This window comes from Triplophysa dalaica, chromosome 23 (genome assembly GCF_015846415.1).
Source record: "Triplophysa dalaica isolate WHDGS20190420 chromosome 23, ASM1584641v1, whole genome shotgun sequence".
Classification (NCBI taxonomy): Eukaryota; Metazoa; Chordata; class Actinopteri; order Cypriniformes; family Nemacheilidae; genus Triplophysa; species Triplophysa dalaica.
The window spans coordinates 4423116-4443965 of NC_079564.1; the positions used below are offsets into that span (position 1 = coordinate 4423116).

Below are 20850 nucleotides of genomic sequence, written 5' to 3' on the forward strand. Positions count from 1 at the left end.
TTCTCTACGTATGAAACTCCTTTCTGTTTCCTCCTCCATGGAGGAACCAAAGAGCTTCTCCCACACGCTCATGCTGCCCACACAACCAAATGGATTAACACCCGTGCTCTCTTTTTCCATAAAAAAAGGAACTTTATTTAACATATGCAGGGCAAAGTTGAAATTGAACTGAATGTGAGAGAATCGATAACAATCTTTCGCTTGTTCCTGTTTACATTACATCACTAGACATCATTGGCCGCGGTCAGTGAATATCACATGTTCATTCTGATCATGACTGTAGCCAGCGTGAGACCTACTTTTAGATCGATTGTCAATTTATACATGACAATATTCGCTGGTCTATTGTCACCCCTAGACAAAGATGTCACTTCTATAATTAGCAGGACTGGGTCGATGCTTTTGTAACTGTACTGTAATGCACTAAAAGTCTTCAATCACAAACAAGCCAGAATGATGACAATTATTGGTCAGATGCTCAGAATATGTCTGTGTCACTGTTTAACAATATTTGAGGTCAGAGACTGTAGAACTGAAATAAAAATTGAATTACTAGGTTGAAAGAGTCTTTAAAATATGAATAATGATTAGGGCTATACATTAAATTATTGCCCATATTGGTCATTTTTCAATGGGTCATATGGTGCGACTACGTGTTTTTCTGTGTCTTTGGTGTGCTATAAGTTGCCCACACATGTCTTAGACACCTTAAATTGCAAAAATTAAAGTGTCGGAACAAAAGATGCACTCTATCTAAAAGCGAATGCTTACCCAGACCTGCCTGAAACGCCTCGTGTAACCACACCCCCACAAATCTATTTCAGTTCCTGGTATGAGATGACTAAGACCGCACAAATGTATATGCAAGTAAGGTGGGGGTACCTGTCAGTACAATTGCTTTGGAACCTGATAAAAGGTGTCACATTTCCATCACACGCTTGCAGTATTCGACCAATCACTACGCACTGGTTAACTGACCAATCATAGCACACCTCGCTCTTCAGAGCGATGAGCTTTGTTAAATATCTGCGCATTTAAGAGAGGCGGAGCAAAAAGAAGATACAAACATGCATGGTATGTGGAAAATACGGCGTTTTGAGCCTTATATAATATATTGGTTATCGATTTCCAATGTTCAAGAATTATCTGTTATTGGCCAAACTTTACATATCGGTGCATCCCTAATAATGATAATTATATCATTTGAAGTCTGTCATTGATTTATCCCTCGACTTAAAAAAATAATACAATATCATAAATATATAATATAGGTCCTGCACACAGACCTCTGCTGTACGCACATCCTCAACATATTTTTATATTCAAACAGTCCCTTAAAATCTGCTCCTGGCTTCAGTCGAGTGCCTTATGAAAGTTTTACTGGAGGATTTTTAAAAACGCCCTGAGAGAACATCTTTTTATAAACCACACAGCTTTGAGCTTCAGCGAAGCTGATGGGATCCAAATGGATGACTCGGGGGACACTGCAATTGAAATTTAAATCTCAGAAAGAAAAGCTCTAATGGGCCTCAAAAACGACACCTCCAGTATAAAGTCACGCAATACTTCGATTCTATGGATCTTACAGCTTCGAGTGTGATTTAGCTTTTGTGAATCTTTCTAAGCGCCCACTACCAGCTGAAAAAAAAACTGTTTTTTTTTTCAGCCCTTTGAAGAGAATAAATAGGACACTGAGGTGGTGCGCAGAGCGATTGATGTTTGCAGAAGTCTACACGGGACCCTCAGCAGTCTTGAGTGTTAAATAACCCATCTGTGACGGCGCTGACCACAGCAAGAAACTGAAAACACAAACACACACCTGCAACAACTTCTCTATGAGAAACGCTAAAGCATTTGTGGCACTTCTGCTATTTCAAATTATTTCAAAACAGTTCTTTCTATTGTGGAACACAAAAGAAGATATTTTGAGAAATGTTCCGTGTTGTTTGGTAACCGACTTTCTTTCTTCTGCAGAAAACAAAAGAAGATATTTTTAAGAAAGTCCAGATTTGGAAAGGCAAGCAAGCATGAGAAAATTCAAAAATTTAAAGTTAAATAATCTATAGACTACAAGAACCCCTTGTTAGGAATCGTTGTTATACTTGGACTATGTTTCTAAAGTAGTTCCTGTCATTTATTTGACCTGTGGAAAATAATTGTTTTCACAATGCATCGCGATGCGGACGTAAAACGATTCTGCATCGATGCATATAATGATATAATTGATTCTTAAAAATGTAAATAAAATATTACACCACACATTGTTTTTTCTTTAATTATAAAGTATTTTGAAAATATTAATAAAAATGGCATTTAACCTTAGGATGTAAACGGCACATATGTCGGATGTGAGTATACACAGTAGGAGACGTGTCGGGGTGTGCAGCGACCGGTGCTAAAAAAATGCGCCCGCCGTTTTAAAAGCTGACATTTGGACACATTTCAGATTTTACGAAGACGAGAAAGGGTTACTCGATAAAAGGTATGGAATGTGCAAGAAATGTCTAACCAGGATTAAATATGTTTGAAACACAACAACAAATATGAGGAAACGCATCTCCCGTTTTCACTCAGAGCTATTGGCAACCCAGCAAAACAGAGCTGTGCAGCCAACAATAAAGCAAGCAATAGAGACTTCTTTACCTCCGAACGGGCAAAGAAAACTAAAACGTCATGTTCTTCCAGTTAATGCAATTGTTTTCAGGAAAAAAGCACCCTGTTAAGTTATTTAATATTTGAATTAACCTTACTCTAAGTGAATTAGAGTTAAAGCTGCTACAGAATTTGATGTTCATTAGGTGGAAACCATTTGATAATATATTTACTTTGCACTATAAAGTGGTTTCCTGCTTACATGCTGTTACAGACAAGTTGTCATGTAATGTGACATCATTTTGTTTCAAAAGCTGCTAAATAAAAGAAATTGTAAGAGAAAGAGGTTTAATTGTCTGTATATTTTTTGTATATTTTTAATAACAAAAATGGCAGACAACATTTATTGAATCGTGACCATCTGAATCGAATCGTGAGGCAGGTGAAGATTCACAGCTCTATCGTTTACGGACTTAAAAGTCTGTTAATCTACAAAGGCACCGTTTACAGTGATCTTTAGTCTCTTCCTCACACATTAGATGCGTCTCATGAGGAGATCAGCTGCTCAGTGTTAGTGTAAGTCTACACACGCATATCGTGTGTACACAGAGACCCCCCAACACACAGTGGAGGAGCCTACAACAGGAAGCATGAGTAAGCTCACAACTCAACCTACAGGGAACGCCACGTAGTAATGAGGTCGCAGCTTCAGGAAAGAGGAAGTGTGAATGCTTTCCAGCAGTTTACAGCCTTCTGCTCGAGGGCATGTGACTCAGTGACCGGGTTAGAGAAGTGCTCTGCAAACCTGAACGCAGATGGACAGACTGACAAGACGACAATAAGTAGTTATGATGTGTCAAGTAATATTCCTATAAATTTAAGCAGAGGTTAGCTAGACATTTTTTAGGCTTGTTAAAAAACTTTATAATTTATTATTACCCGTCACTTTGGTGCAAGGTGGTGTAATGTGGTTATTAGCATGTCCGTGACATCATCACGCTGGACTTGCGTTTACTCTCAGAATTTGCTGAATACAAATGAATGCCCAATAAAGCCATTGTTGTTTATATTCATTTATATTTTTTATGTTTCTATTGTCACAAGTTAGCTGTGGTATGGTCATGAATGTGATGCTTCTGCCGCTCACTGAACAGAGAAGACGCCAATGTCAGATTTCGTATGCTAGTTGCTTTTCTGAAGGAAAGAACTCTGTTAACACCGCACCATTGCAACCTATGTGTGTATGCGCGTATGTCACGCAGGGGCTGAGTGACAGATGCATCTGCACCGCAGGTCTCCGCTGACCGCGCGTTTTCCAAATACAGACCAGGCAGGCATTGTAAGTAAGATAATGAATAGGAAACACACGTCTCTACGCAAGCAAGGGTAGTCGCCTATGATCACGCTACAATGAAGGGAAATTACAAAACGGGGAGTTACAAATCGCATTGTAATCCATCAAAATGACTGACGGTCTTCAGATTTTTCTGTCACTGGTAAAAAAAAGTCTGTCAATGACGGAGATTAACTGTAAATCCGTCCTTCACAATTGTGTTTGAGATTATGTTACAGACCTCCTCTTTTCCCTTCCAACTATGTAATTTATCACTGACTAACAATGATTTAAAGAGTTAAAGAAAATTTTTAAAGAAAAAATTAAAAATGTTTCATTATTTGCTCTGTGCCTTTTATTTTCTGCACAACTAAAAAGAAGATATTTTGAAAAACGTTGGAAAGCACACCACATAGACCCCATTTACTTCCATTACATGGACACAAAACCACTATGACATTTTTCAAAATATCTTATTTTGTGTTACACAGCATAAACAGTCAAAAAACAGGTTTTAAACAACACAAAGGTAAATCAATTTTGACAACTTTCAGTTTTCGGGTGAACTACTCCTTTAATTTCCTCAGTTCCTTGCTTTCAGAGTCGTTTCTTGGTTTTGTTTCTGCATCTGTAACTTTTGTCTTTATAAATCCAGTATGGTGACAATTACATAACCGGAGCATTTGAAAAGGCCATTCTGCTAGCATTCGCCACTCTGCAGGCAAAGATCAACGAGAGAGTGGAGATCATCAAAAACCTTCGTTTCTATGGGCCCTTGAGGACAGTCGGAGCACTTGACACTCACTTCCTTATTCGTACGGTGAGTGTGTGTGCTATGTGTGCTCATTCTAAGAGCCCTAACACTTCACACAATTGACTAATAGCAGATGTCGTAGTTCCTCCTAAAAAACTCTGACACACATTACGCCATTGTAATCCCTCGGGCCTGTTATGTTACTAGCATTCAACTAAACAATGATTCCTGGTTAATTTCACTCAGTATTTCTACAATGCTATTGTGAAACTGCACGAATTCATGGATGTTGTTTGCATTAATATCAATGCTTTAAATAAAATGTTGTTATCAGGCATCACCACAGATAGCTGTGTTACATCACACATACAGCTCCGTTTCAAATATAGTGAGGGGCATGTTGCTTGATTTAGACATTAATCTAACACACAAAAAACACATTCAAAAACTAAAAGGGCTTATTTTCAAATGTTTAATGTTTGAAATTTTTCCCTTAAATTTATAATTTTGATCCTTTTACTGTACATTTTTTTAACTGTAAATATAAAAGGTTTTACGTTCTGAAAAGTTTTCATAATAACATGAACTCATTTTTTGAATACTGCAAAAAAATTTCTGAAATGCACAATATGTTTTCATAACAACATGAACTCTTTATCTGAAAGATGCTGACAAGTTGATAACTCAGTCATTATATAACCCCCTTTACCTATGAACTCTGTTTAATTTTAACTATTTATTCAACGAAATACGGTACACAGTAAGTATACACTCTTTATCATGATAACATGAGTAAACACTCCTTTATTCCAACTCCTCCTCTATCATTGGTTTTCACACATCTCATCACAATGCTTTCTGGGATTGTCCTATCCACGATTGATGAGCTCCATTTGTGTGCGAGCCCTCGGCCTCTCTTCCGCGCATGTAGTTATCTCCATGTAATGTATTTAACTGTCTCTTGCATTTAAAATCAAAGAAGCGGTCATAATAGCAACACATTGTCAGGTAACAGCATATGTAGATGTACTGTATTGTGATTTTGTCCAATGATGTTGCGTTTATAAAGCAGGATTTTAGCAGCAGTTCAATTGACTGCTGGTGAAATTCTTTTTATAAAATACAGTATAAGTGACAGATCAGAGAGTAGAAGGTAACAGATATCATGTGCTAACACTAAGACACACAAATGTTACGAATAATACTGTGGGAAATACTGCATCCGTGTATATTATTTGTCAGGACTATATCTGAAAATGCTGTCTGTTGAAGGGAGAAACTCTCTAGGTTCAGGAGCAGAGCTGCTGTGTGTTATCAGGACTTGCAGTAGCACCCCATACCCCCCTAACCACATCCCCTCCAGCATCCATTACAGAAAAACCTTGTCACTTGATACTCAATAAACCCCACATCCGCCCAGGAACAAGAGCCTTGAAGGGCACTTCAACCTAGAACCTTAGAAGGATGATGTACGAGAGAGAGAGAGAGAGCACGAGACAGTGAGTGCGAGAGCGAGAGATGAATGCATGCTGTGCATCTATATATTTATAGGCCCAAACATGCATTCAATGTCCACATGAACACTACGTTGAAAATAAAGCGAGACAGAAAGAGTAAAAAAGAGACAAACCGAAGAGAAAGGGCTGGTATTGATTATTGTTTTCTGCCTCAGTTGCAGCAATATATTGAACTATATGGAAATTCAATAGCACAACAGATGTGGGAGTGGGTCTTCCAATCTCCCCTCCAGAGCCCACCAGCAACCTGACAAGTACAAAATTATACTCTGCTATATTACATACACACCCACCTCTACAACACTGACAACCCATACTTATATATAGGTAGGACAAGCTTTCGATTTTCATCGTGGTTCTCAAGAAACCATGTGATGACTCTGTGACACATTCGAGAGACTTGAAATTAAGTTCCCTGAATGCAATTATTTTTCACTTGAAGTCAGTTTATCCACCACAAATGCAGAAGTAAATATCAAACCTTTCACATCTGAACTTATTTTCATTAATTTATCCTCAGCATGTGGCTCAGAATAGAACAAAAGCTCTGATGTATGATGCACGTCGACCATATGACTGATATCGGAAGTGAACAGAATCATGGGATATATCAGGCTACAGTTGTAAGCAAAATTTCAGTTAAAACCTATCTGTATGATCTTAGCAAGGGGTAAGTACGCAAATTTAAAAAACATTTTTTGCAAACAATCTTAACCAGAAAGACCTTACTGCCTGATCACGAACCCCCCAGAACAAGTTAATGCAGGTCTAAGCTGGATTTTCGGATGAAATTAGAACCGTTAGCATATTACTTGAAAATATGTGTCGCTAACACTGTGGATTGTGGATTTTATCCTAGACAGGGCTGTCCCAGGAGGTGGAGAATTACTGCTATCTCCACAACCATTGTGCCGTGTAAAACTGCAATTAAATACCCACAATGCTTTGTTTATGGGAAAAGCATCTGCAATTAATGCAATCTAAGTTGCTTCATACGAAACACACCTGCTAAATGGTGCTTGACTCATTACAAATCCACATTTCCGATTTGAATCAGCCATTTAGCAGTTAATTGAGTCATTCTGCTATGGCAGGAGAATCAGCATCGAATGAATGAGACAGGAAGTGAGACAAAAGATGGATGGATAGAAAGAGAGAGCTGGAGGTGTGTGAATGGATTGATTTACTTGATCTGTCACTGTGGCTGTGAGAGACACATCGGTCAAGCCAACGGGTGTTCAGCTCGCAGCCTATTACTGAGAAGAAATGTATTACGATCAGGCAGCCAATGAGAGCTCATGTCATCACACGAAGCAACCCCCACATGAATACAAAAAGAAACAAATGAAAATATCCAAGAACTTCACTAAAAAACTGAATTTAACCTCATTTACACCTAATGAAGGAAGTCATGTAAAATTAATTTCATATCTGTTTATATCTAGTTTTCTACATTTGTACAAGTTTAAATATTTTAGAAATGGCTGGCATGGAGCATGCGATATCCATGATATCCCAAACTTCCCATTAAAACTGCTTCCAGAACATTTGTTCTCCCCTTGTGATAAACAGGTGTTGGCAGAGTTGCCCAAAGCGAGTGTCAGACGAATGAGACAGATGTTTTTTCATCCATGTGGAAAAAATTGGTGATGTCTTCCCTGAACGTTCCACAGAGGAACGAAGGCTCGTGTGTACTCCGTGTGTGTGTGTGTGCATGCTTCTTGGTATTGAATACATACACACTCTACGAGATAAAAGAAATATCATAATTTATTCACCTTTACGTCATTCAAGACCTGTATACCGTGGAACACACAAAAAATATATTTTGAGAAACGTCTCAGTGGCTTTGTGTCCATACAATGGAAGTCACTGGGATCCAAAGTTGTTTGATTACCATTATTCTTCAAAATATCTTCTTTTGTGTTCTATAGAAGAAAGGAAGTCATACAGTAGGGATGTTAAGGTGATCAAAATTTTCCACCCTTTAATCGACGTGCAAAAACACTGGTTGTACAAGTGACACCGGGGGTGGGGTGTTTGCTGTGGGTTGTTCGAAGATGCGGCCTGCACATGACGTATTTTACTTTCAATTTTAAAAAAGCAATTTGGGAACGGCAATTGCTTGAATTAATGGTGGGTTCAATGCCTTTCTTAATAAAAACACACAAAACTATAAAAAAGTACAATGACACTTGCTTATATTAAACATAGACCTTACAAAACGAATGAACACAGCACACATCAAGCAAAAAATAAACAACATTTACGTTTATGAAATTTAGAACAAAAGAAAATTTTAACTTGACCAGTTCTTGATAACAGTGCTTTGCAAGAAAAGCCTCGGCTATCATCTTGTCAGTCAGCAATTCACTCTCCTCAGAAGATTAATAAAATCTGACTCTTGCTGCTGATCTTTTCTGTGGCGCTTGTTCCGCTTATGCTGAATACAGCAGCCGCTAACTAAAGATTTATTACTATAAAAATAAAAACATGACGGTGGGTGTTTCGTTTAAAGATCAGGTATGAACACAGTTTCCGGGAATCTCATATTAATCTTATTAATCTAATAAAGTACCTTTACAGTAGAATTCCATAGGTTGAATATTCGTAGAGTATTTAGTTTGATCAAATTTATAAAAAAGAGATACAGCTGTACGCTTATTTCTGGGAAAAAGACGAGCTGCTGCAGGCAGGCAGGGGTGGTGAAACCACAGCACAATCACAATCATTCACATTCGTGCTATTTAAAACATATATGCACCTTTCTTCTGTGAAACACAAAGGAAGATATTTTGAGAACCGTTTGAGATTTTGTGTTCAAAGTTGGGGTCAAATTTGTTTAGTCAACGTTCTTCAAAATATCTTATTTTGTGTTCTGCAGAAGAAAGTCATACAGGTTTAAACTAACATGATGGTGAATCAAAAAATCCCCAGTCCCAATGCAAAAAGTTGATAAATATCTGAGAACAGATCAAATAACCGAACACAGAGTGTGAAATCCCCAGAAAATCTGAACTTTTAGAACTCTATAATGTCTGCCAGTCTTTACTACATTATTAAAACATAGCAAATTTTTTGAATATTCCCTATACACATTTAAGATGTTTAATAGGAATACTTCTCATTTCCTCAGTTAACTGTAATTCAGACACTTCGTATTTGAAAGAGTGACATGTTTACCTCCCAAGGAGAATTATTACAGGATATCTCGCAACCCCGACACAACAGCCATTACTTATTTACTATCTGCCTCTCACATTACACAGCAGGTGAGAAACATCTGACAGGTCGCTGAGTTTGCATCGGGGGTCCGTCGGGTCTTAAGTGTTCCTGGCAATATTGATCAGTGTGGTACTACTCAGTCCTGGGGCTAAACATCTGCTTGGGTTTAGAGGTCAATATGCTTAAAAATGACACACTTTTAAATTCAAAACATATGCTTTCACTTTCGGGAAAGACATGCAATCCATCCAAAGGTTGCACGCAAAACTCGACACATCAGTACAATTGTGCCACACCCTCAGAGGGCGGCTGTACACCCTGCCGCCCATCACTGATCTTTAATTAAACACACTGAAGATTGGATTAAATTACCAGCAGGATAAAATGCAGACGCTGAGACTTTATTGCGGCAGACAGCCCACAAAGAACTCATCATCTCAGGACGTGACCAAGCGAGACACAATGCCACAAAAAATATAGCCAGCCAGCTCGCAGGGTTTGGCTCTTTTAATGCTAGGAAACATAAACACAGTCCTACCACATATCTTAAAGTGCCTTAGGCTGTTACACTATAAGCCGTGAGGGATGCTTTTGACACAAGTAATAACAAAACGATGTTAGAATTACAAGAAGTGAGTTAAGTGGATTATTGAATATCTACTGTAACTGTTTAACAGTGAATAAATGTAACCTTCTACGCTTTTAGAACATGAACAGTTTTCTAAAAAACTTCACGCTCTCAAAGGTTTATTTAATATGCCTTTTAACAGTGTTCAACAGTGTATACTGTACATTGTCCAAGGAGAATCCTTTATTTTTCTGAATAACAAACATTTCCATCACAAATCTGATATTTAAATCAACCACTCGGAGAAAAATGACCATCCCTTACAAAAATATACATTATACCACAAACTCTTTCTAGCAAGAGACTAAAATTAATCAGCATCTTACCTTTCCGAAATCTCGAACGTCAAACAAATCAAAGGCCTCAAACAGTTCGCTTTTCTTCATGCCAAAGATCTCCGAGCAGGACTGTGAAAAGGTCCTGATGTTCTTCAAGCAGAGAAACTAGACGGAAAGAAGAGGTGTAAATGTGTTCACAATATTATTACAGTACATCGTTTATATGAAAAATATTTATATTATAATATTAGGAGTTTTATCATGGGGGTTCATAATGTTTAGGAGAGTCAACCAAAATTGTTTTATTTAAAACAAATAACATTTTAGTTTCTTTTGTAAAAAAATACTTTATTTATACTTTATTAGCACTACTTTATTAGACATTCTACATGAACTCAAATTACAAAAAAATTAAAGAGCACGACCAACCAAAGACAAGCAAAAAAAATTTTTTTTACTTTTATACTTATTTCATGAAACATAAACATAAAATAAACCACTAAAAACAAACATGTAAACACATTAAGTTGTGTTCAAGTGAGTTGCCAAGCTTTCGTACTAATCAGACACCTGTTTTGATTCTCAGATATAATATAAAAAAAACACATTAACTGCTAGCTGTGAGAAAGTATCGATAACAAAAATACACATGACTGAATCAAGTTTTTCGAGACCCTTTGGTCTTATGAAGGAAGGTTTTTTTTAACATTATCCTCCTTATAATCAGTTATAATGACAGAAATGTGTAACCATGGTGCATTCATTGTACAGAGAAAAAACTATTGTATGATACGTCCCACAAATCCAATCAAAAATCATGCCACAACAAACTATTAAAAATCAACAAAACAGAATTAACACAAAAATAATATAAATAAATCAAAATATGGTTTTCATTTAAATTTTGTTATCCAATAAGGAGATGTTAGTGTTAACATTAATATGTTCTGTACCGTTATCAAAATGTCAATACGCACTGTAGGTATATTTCACATTTCCCTTTGAATTTTGTTTGTTTACAGTTTTGTTAAAGTTCATATCTATAATTTCTTTTCACTGCACGAGAAGGGTTGCTAAGTGACTAAAGACAGAGCAAATTAACATCAACGGTGTAGCAATTTATTATCTCGAAAAACATGATTATAATCTTAATGGATGTCCTGTAATAACCCATAGATATACACCCTTCCCCTTTCAACGGGCATGTTCACAAGAATGTGTCCTTTTCTAATAGTCATTTTAGCACAACACCATCTGTCGGCAGTCATTCAATGCGTGGTAAACTCTTGCCACACAAAGAATTTCACGGCTGCTGTAAAGCCATGTTTCTATCTTAAGCAACAAAAGGAAGTGAATCTATGAAAGTGTGCTTCGCACTGCAGCTGCACCTGTGATTTCTCGAAAACCGTGTATAATAGTTCGTGACTGTACCCTTCGTGAGAGCAAGGGCACCCTAGATTCATCTTCCGGCGTATGACGAGCAAAAAGCATTTTCATGCAAATTAACTAATAACTGTTATATCTAGTAAAAACTTTCAGATGAGAAATGACACACATGCCGCTTCTCAAATCCCAAAATCCCCCCAACCCACAGACGACTTCATTAGAGGCCTAGGGCCAGACTTATGCACAGATTAAATCTGCTTGACTGTTTACACTTGTTTGGTTTCTGCATATTATCGGAAAGGCACATCTTTCAGATGTCTTGGAGTCTCGAGAAGTCCCGTTGGGTCGGAAAAAAGCTAGATAGAACTGAGCGAGCGAGAGATTTAGACAGAGGCCATGTTCGTTTGATGTGGCTGTTAAATGGGGCTGTAGCCGTGTTGCTTTCTGCATTGCTGTCGTTCAAGATGCATTAGGGTTTATTGGAGAGAAACGCTGCTCGGCCGAACTCTGTTTCTAATCTATGACGTTACACCCCTACTGTGCTGGTAATAAAAAATAAAAGTAATGTTTTATTGAGCATTCATAATCAAAGGATAATATAGTTTGCTTCGGAATGTTGCAGAGATGATTTTGCAAAAGCCTAATATTGACGCTGTCATTCCGAAACCTCAGATGCAAAAATTCATAGTGTTTCAAGCAATGACTGTAAACATTGGACTTTTTAAATGATTAAATACTGTATGGTCAAAGTTGTCATGTACTTTTTAATATTTTTTTAAACCCATAGAAAAACAATAGGGTGACTAATAAACAATATAAACAATAAACAATAATAATGATTTTTGACAAAAAATAAAAATCACAAAATATGGAAGTAAAAGAAGGACATCCGCGATATGAAGGATTCATTAAAAAATCCTAACCTATGAGTCACATTTACATATCAATACCTCATTAGTATTAAGCTACTTGGCATACTGCAGTAAATTATACATGAACTACGTTTTAAGCGAAGAGGTTAGCCAATCACAGTAGAGATTATTTACATATTGGTTCTTTAAGATAAATCAAAAATTTCCTTTTAATTCTTAGCATCCTAATTTAAAACTCAACTGGAACTCTTCTGGTGCAATCCACTTTGGGTTCTATAATGCAAAGAAACTGTACAATCGGGTTACTGTCAAATCACGCGTTTGCTTCAAGAAGAGCATGAAGCTTTGTACACCGAGTAGCTCAAAGATCTTTCAAGGTGCACAATCCGATCACGGACACAAAAGCCTTATATAATAAATCATGCAAACTTATTCTGTGAAAGTCTTGGAAGTGTAGGTCTGGAGAACCCCTTAAATGTAATGGTTTAAAAAATCATATTCAGTCAATGGTGTTTAAAAATCAACAGTTTAAGGCGCATTTGCAATGCGCGGAGGGCACCAGCTGTGAGCTGTTTTTACCCCAGTTCAACAGAGTATACTTTTATATACTGTAAACTAGTCTTGTCAAAACAATGTATGCGATACAGTTAGCATGCTTCCACAGTCTGGGCAGAATACTGTGGGTCATCTTAATGGGACATGAACGCATTAAACCATTCTTCATAAATATACTTTGTTCAATATATATTATGAGCTCCATTTGTCTGACATCTGTTATATGGATCGAAATGGTTTTCTGAATGAGTCCACAAATGATCTCCAAAGCCACTTAAGGGCAGTCTGATGAAATCTATCCATTTAGCACTCTCAATGCTAACAATGGTGTGGTTACAGATCTGAGGCAGTAGCTGAAAGCATGAAGGTTTGAAGGATGTGAACGATCACCAAAGATCTTTAGAGTGAGGCGATTTACCAGTCGCACACCGAAGGAAAAGCATCCTGTAAAAAAACGGTGAAACAGCATGAACTGATATTATTTAGGGTTGCAAGATATATTGAAATGATCAAAAATTGTATCTTAACTTTTTTAGTTATTGAAAGGTTTTCAAACTTAAAATAATAAAGTTGTATAGTCGGTTTTAAAGAGGGCTAAGATTTTACCAACTATAAAGTTGGTAAAGTATTAGTAAAGTATTAGTATTGCACTTTGTATTATTTGGCAATTTTTTAGCAGCCCTAATATACATAAAAGAGGGCAACGTTTAGCTCGTAATGTGAAAAAACAGTCTATATACTTTACATGCAACATATCATTTCAATCATCATTGTTTGGTGGTGAACAAAGCAATAGTTTTTTAATCCCACGAAAAATCTATGTTGACCTTTGATAGATGTATCCTATTGATCATCTAAACATAATTGCAAAGCCACTCTTTTTAAGTACAGCTGCATGCTACGACACATGGTTTTGCATTGTTACATGGTGTGTGAAACAAATGAAAGGGATGCAGACTGGCTGTTCACTAAACTGCCATTACTTGTAAATCCATGGTGAACAGCCCTCACATGGCACACGAGTTACTGCACGATGAACGTCACCCAGGCAAGGTGTGAGATTCTCTTATGGTCAGTATTAAATCATCCGTTAACTGCCACATTACAGGTCCTACCACAAACACAAGGGAATGAAATGTTTGAAATAGCATACTTCCACACACACTACTGCAGATTAGGCCCTATTCACAGAAGACTACATATGCCAAACTGGGCAGGGATACTGTCTCCTACGATGCAATGCATCGTGCATTTATGATGGTTATGGTCTTTAAAATATGGACTTTACCAAACCATTATATATTTTTCACAAACCTAGATGAGTAATGTAAAATAAGCCATGTTCTTTCTGAAATCATATTAGGTCACGTGACACAATTTAGCGTACGTATCACATTAATTGATATGTATATCCTTAATGCACAGCCTCTCCCCCCCACATGTAGACTTACTCGTTAAACTTTGTAAAAAATAACACCCTTACTTACATCACAGGTCATTTCACCAAACATTAAGAAGGATGTGCGTGAAGAGATTGTATACCTTTGTATTGGAGTCTTAAGTCGGTTTCTTCACATCGTTATATGTCTGCATTTACTTTCAAGCATTTGATTCTAAACGCTAAAAATCCACTTTCATAGTTGTAAGTAGTCACAAAAGGCAGTAATGTCTTTATAGTGCGACTTGCCATGTCAGTGTAGTTTTCGCACCATGTACCGCTTGTAGAAACTTCAATACCCGTCATTGCTAGCGCGTCTTGATCTGAGGTGAGCAAACACAATTGCGCACTGTATGCGGCGATGCACGGGCATTATTTCGCTGCAGCTGAACGCTGTTCACTCCAGAAAAACAAGGAATATAAAATAAATGCAATTATTTGTAAGAGCTGAGCGTGTGATGCACGTTTGTTTGTGTGTACGGTCGATTCCATTTGTTAGCGCTGCCTCGACAGATCAACGCACAAAGTATCGCGAGAGCAGCTCGGTGTCATAAAGAGGAGTCAGCTCTCGCGGAACTTGATGTCATGCTGCGTTTGTCCTGCGCAGCGCTGTATTAAATCATGTTGTGTTGATTGGTTTATTTTAAATTATCATTTTATTAAACGCCGGATCTGCCGTTGTGCTGTGTGTAGTAGTGCACTTTTATGATCGTACGAAATAAATAAAATTGTTTTGGATGCTATTTTAGTTTAACTGCACTCAAAATGTCAATTCTCAAATTTTACCACAGAGATTTCTTTACAGATGCGCAGCGTTAGCTTTTTGGAACGATATTTGATATATTGGTTTCTCTGTCATCCAGGTGAAATTCTTCCAGTGCTGTAACACTTTAGTGCTTCTGTTATGGTCTATTTTTAACGCTGAGACTGGATGATACCCATTACATTGTGCATTGTGATGTCATTGAATGTCTAAAGTAAAGGTTGCTTCCACACAGTAGTTCTTGTGTGCATGTGTGTAGTGACCGATCATCTTCTAAGCAGTTAAACAGTAACCGTCAGCAAAAAGCATAAGCTAATTTTGCATCGTAAGCATGGAATAGGATTTCACTTATTTCTTAATCGGCCATTTAAAAAGGTTCCATAATCAGATCCCAAATCTGAAGGGCAATTAAATCTTGTCATTAATGACCATCTCTGCTCGCTTTAATGGCATCAGCATGTACGGTAAATGCTTTTTCAACGTTCAGAATACAATTCAAATGTCATAAGATGAGCTGGGTAGGTTTCCCAAATATAATAATCATGGATTTTTTGAAACAAAAGAGCTTTGCTTGAAAACGGAAATGTCTGCCTTCGTCTAAAATTCCTAATGTAACTAAGTTTGTCCAGTGTCTAGCCTAGTTCATACATTATTGGTGCAGAAAACATCAAGGCTATTCAAAGAGGCAATTCAAAATCTGAACTGTAAATGTGTGATCACATTGTCTTTGGGGAGCATCTTTTCTCTCTGATCCTCAGCCATTTACAGTAGAGGCTGTTACCTTGGTGACAGAGGAAAGGTCAGTCTCTATTAGAGAGAGAGAGAGAGAGAGAGAGAGAGATAGAGGGAGAGAGCAGTTGGACTGAACAAGATATATATTGCAAGGATTTGTGCATCTTAATGGGGTCATATGACACAGCTAAAAAAAATGTATCGTTTGTATTAGATGTAATGAAATGCGTATACATAATTTATTATCTCAAAAACGCTGTATTTTCCACATGCAGTTCCTCTTTGCCACGCCTCCCTGAAATGCACAGATTTTTACAGAGCTCATCATTCTGAAAAGCGAGGTGTGCTATGATTGGCCAGGTTACCAGTGCGTATTGGTCGAATACTGCAAGCATGTGACGGAAATGTAACGTCTCGTACCATATTTGGAACATCAGGTTCCGAGGCAATTGTACTGACAGGTACGCCCAACATACTTAATACATTTGGGCGGTCTTATTTACATCATACCACAAACTGATGTAGATTTGAGGTGGTGTGGCTACACGAGGCGTTTCAAGCACGTCTGGCAGAGCATTTGTTTTTAGATAGAATGCATCTTTTGTTTCGATTCGTTCTTATTTTTGCAATTTTTTGTGTGTAATATATGAATGGGCAAATGTGACAAGCAAGGCGGGACGAGAGCCGTGAGGAAGTGATGTGGGGCCAGTGACACGAGTGACAATGAGCTGCGTGTTGAACCGGCTCTGCATCTCTCACGGAGGAGATCGGAAGCATAAAAGGACGAGCGGCAGAGTGTACGACGAGAGAGGACCGGGCCCTGACATATGTTAAGTTTGTATTTATGTTCTTGTGGCCGGCAGTCACACGTGAGGTGGGTGCCGGTCTTTTACTTCCGTGTTATTGTTCATTAACTTTGATTAAACTTTGTTTGAATGTTCAACGGTTCCCGCCTCCTTCCTTCCCTACTTTGAATTGTGTTACAGCAACTTATAAACACTCCAAAGACACATAAAAACATGTATTCGCGCCATATGACCCCTTTTGTGTTATTATGCAAGATGTTACATTTTGTTAAAATAATTATTTGAACTTCAAGGGGATCTTAAGTTCAGCTGAAAAACCCACGAGAAATGAAGTAAACGTTAAATCCCCAGGTCCACCCAAAGTACTCGGTTACCAATTCGGGAAAATACATGTCCCCAACTGCTAGCTTTTTAAATTGTACCTCAACGCAATGGAGGGTCTTTAGAGGATGTTTAGTTTCGTTTCATTTCCTTCCTTCATCCCATTTCCTCATTTCCCCTAAGGGCATCACTGCTCGGAAACTACAGTATCTGAGTGGGCGTCAGCCCTTGTGTTTCCCCCTTCGACCTAAAGATGAGCCAGTGATTATACGGCATGACATTGACAATGTGCAACAAACCGCTCGGTGGTGATTTCACCAGTTAAGAAAAGATAAAGATAAAACTAGCTGCAAAGAGAAAGCCCATGTCGTGCAACCAAAAATCTTTTCACAAATCTCGCAATCTTTACTTGCGCTGGCTTATGTTCATATCTAAATAAAGTTTTGAAACCCTGCCAAACACCTGTCGCCATTTCCTTCCTATCCTTACAAGCCAGTACGTTAAACGGAAGAAAGCTTCAAGCGAGTCACCGTATGATCAATGCAGCGCGTGAGAAAGGCACTTGCATTTGTGGCTTCCTCAATCTTACACTTCCACCTTTTGCATGTTTCAAACCGGCCCAGAAACCTCTCCGTTCTTAGTTCTTCAGTTCACACAGGCTTGAACTAAGGCCTGTAAAACAGTTTAACGCCCTTCCACACACAAACACACACACAAAACCATGGGCTGGTTCCTATCGCCCCCAGTATTAATGTAGAAATTTCAGGGGGGGAATTGTGCATTATATTTTAATTATACGCCTATCGGTGGGGTGAAGGGAAACCCAAAGGGCCCATTGGGCCCCTGGAGTTGCTCTGATGAGGTAAAGACTGAGCTTTGTGTTTGGTTTCTTCTGCTTTTGTCTGTGGTGGTCCCATGGGTCGGCTGTGCCTGTGTCCCATGTGCTATAATGAGTCTATGATAAAAAAGCTGACAAAAACCTCATGAATAATTCATGCTGTGATTCAGATGTTGCCCTCAGATGGAAATTTCACCTTCATGCTAAAAAAACGGACATTTTTTGGTCTCTTTTCCTACCTACATTCATTATTGATAGAGTGTTTTGCTGAATGGAGACACTTACACATGAAAACAGCATTGTAATGTAATGTTGTCAGATCCAAAACATAAATATTAATGACTTTATAAATTAAACCATATGATGATTATTATTTTTAATATTTTCTATAAATATAGTTTTTTATTAGAAATAGTCAATTATAAAACTGAATTATATGAAATATTTTCCAATATATATATATATATATTTAGTATATGTTTATTTTCTGTTTTATCTGATTTTCAACCATAAATCCTTCAATAAACCAACACCTCAGTCTCGAAAACTAGTCATTGACTTTTGTTAAATGCTTCTTGGAATCTATTGACCCACTGTGACACAGCACAAGGACAAATTTTATGCATAACGGTTTGCTTTTATCAATTGCTTGTGTATGTGTCTAGACTGTGTGTCTATTGTGTATCCGTGTTTATACCAGTCAGTTTTAAATTGAGGTTACTGAGGATATGATATGAAATGTCGATGTGTCAGAACTGTGTGAGGGACATAATCAGGTCCAGGCTTTGAACAGATGGTGTTTAACAACATATAGCGGAGACGGATATCAAAGGCAGTCCACAATAAAGCTCTTTCCACAGACAGAAAAACTAATCCTGCTCTTACCTGACAGGGTACATGATAGAACGTGACCGAACTAAAAGCGCTTTTTATCTGACCCTCATTCCCCTGACAACAAATAACTGTACGTGAAAATGTGCAAAAGTTATTTGTTAGTCGTTTGAAAGTTAGTTTTTTATGTTTATATAAACTATCATGCTGTGCTTATTGTTAGCCTGACAGGGCTTTTTCTTTACAGATGCTAAAATACAAAACTGGAGGTCAAATCTTTTAAAGATGTCCCTCTTTCAAATTTCTGTGTTTCTGCATTGCTGATATTTACCGATAGGGGGCAGAACTTAGTACAAAAATAACGGTACCGCATGTGTTGAAATATCAACTTGGCATTACAAGTACGCTATGTGATGAATAACTAGATGTACCTTAGTTTTTCACTTTTTCTATATAAAAAGCTGCAACGCAAGAATTGTTATATTGTTTCACTTTATTATGTCAACAGTCATCCAAATCAACATTCACATACCTGTGACATTTGAGGTCTCAGGTTGATTTCCCTCAGGTTGATGGACTGGGGTCTCAGGTTGTTGAGAAGCTGGCACAGGAGGACCCCATCGCGCAGGGTCTGCGCCAGATCGAACACCTGGGCGGACTCCCATGTCACCCGATGGTTCGCCGGGAGCACCTTACAATTGATCAGCCATAACGCGCACTGTTTCCAATGCTCCATCGCGTCCGGTGATACACAATGAAAGATTGAACACAAATCCGCTGGGCATGAATGTCAAACTCCGCTTTAAAGAGATCTGTTAAACCAAAGAGCAAGCGGCGTCTCCGCGTCCGATGCGCATATCAGAATAACGGGCGATCTGATCACTGGATGTTGTTGGCTAGGTCGGAGGACCAGCCGAGAGTGACTGATCCCAGTACTGCTGCTCTCTTCGTTCCCTTTCACCTCTTATTTTCGCTATCCCCTCCCCGCTCTCTCTCTCTCTCTCTCTCTCTCTCTCTCTCTCTCTCTCAGTCACTCGTGTGCGCTTGAGTCTTCCTGCTTCCGATGTTCAGCGTATTGCGCTGCGCTCGCTCTTCAAGCTTGTGTGAGTTTGCGCGTCAGAGTGTAGCCGGCGAGCTTGACACCCGGAACACCCTGTAGACTGATGATTATGCAATGGACCAAAATGTAAAAAAGCACACATTTTATTACATTAAAATGAAAGCCAAGGGAATTTGTACACTAAATGGTCACTTGCAACAAGCAAAAGTTTTTTTTTAGTGATCATAGGAAAATAGTTCCTATCAAGTTCCAAGTTCACACAAAAGTGGACTTTCAGTCAAACATCATAATAAGAGCAATTTTACGTAAATATAGCTTGTTTTTATTTTGAACATCCGTGCTGACATCGTAATCTTCTTCTTCTTTTTTAACTTGTGATTTTGTTTTTTTATTGCAATTTATTAATTGCATTGTTAGCTTTATTATAGAAAGCTTTGACCATTGTGACAACACTTTTATATACTTGTTTAATATTTCCAACACATTTTGATAGGTTCAAAAAACATAAACCAATGGCCTTTTTATTCCCCTCATCTGGAGTGTGTTTTTGGCTGTTTTTAAAATGTAGTATAGAGAGAGACGGAGAAAGGGAGACAGTTGACTGAAGATAGCATTTTCCTCTTAAGCAGCAAGTATAACATGCATTGTCATAGATATCCTGTTTCTGTCTATCTGCCCATGTCATAAAGACTTCAGGAGGTTTATATCATCGCTGTCAGAATGTCTGCATTTTTACTCATTGACCAACTATTATGTACAGCATTAAATGTACTATACTGTATGTAAATGCATGGTCAACCAATAGCACAAAACTCAAATTTAGGTCTATTTTTATTTCTTTTAATTTGCAAAACTCTATTTTTGTGATCACGTAACATTTCACAACCAATAGCACAAAACTAAAATTGAGGTCTATTTTTA

At 37.9% G+C, this 20850-nt stretch overlaps 1 protein-coding gene and 1 long non-coding RNA gene across 2 annotated transcripts in view; both read right to left on the bottom strand.

Moving 5' to 3' along the window:
* LOC130413089 (guanine nucleotide exchange factor VAV3) overlaps nucleotides 1-19813 on the bottom strand; it is a 61362-nt gene extending 41549 nt beyond the window's left edge. The window contains exons 1-2 of the mRNA XM_056738043.1: nucleotides 19402-19813; nucleotides 10376-10492 (exon numbers count right to left, since the gene is read on the bottom strand). Of these exons, the coding sequence (XP_056594021.1) occupies nucleotides 10376-10492; nucleotides 19402-19605 (321 nt within the window). The 5' untranslated portion in view covers nucleotides 19606-19813. The remainder of the gene's footprint in view (nucleotides 1-10375; nucleotides 10493-19401) is intronic.
* On the bottom strand, nucleotides 12458-15083 carry LOC130413090 (uncharacterized). The gene is made up of 3 exons (XR_008905444.1): nucleotides 14683-15083; nucleotides 14124-14251; nucleotides 12458-13584 (listed from the first exon to the last, which is right to left on the bottom strand). It is a non-coding gene; the product is annotated as an uncharacterized LOC130413090 (long non-coding RNA).
* Nucleotides 19814-20850: the final 1037 nt, after the last annotated feature.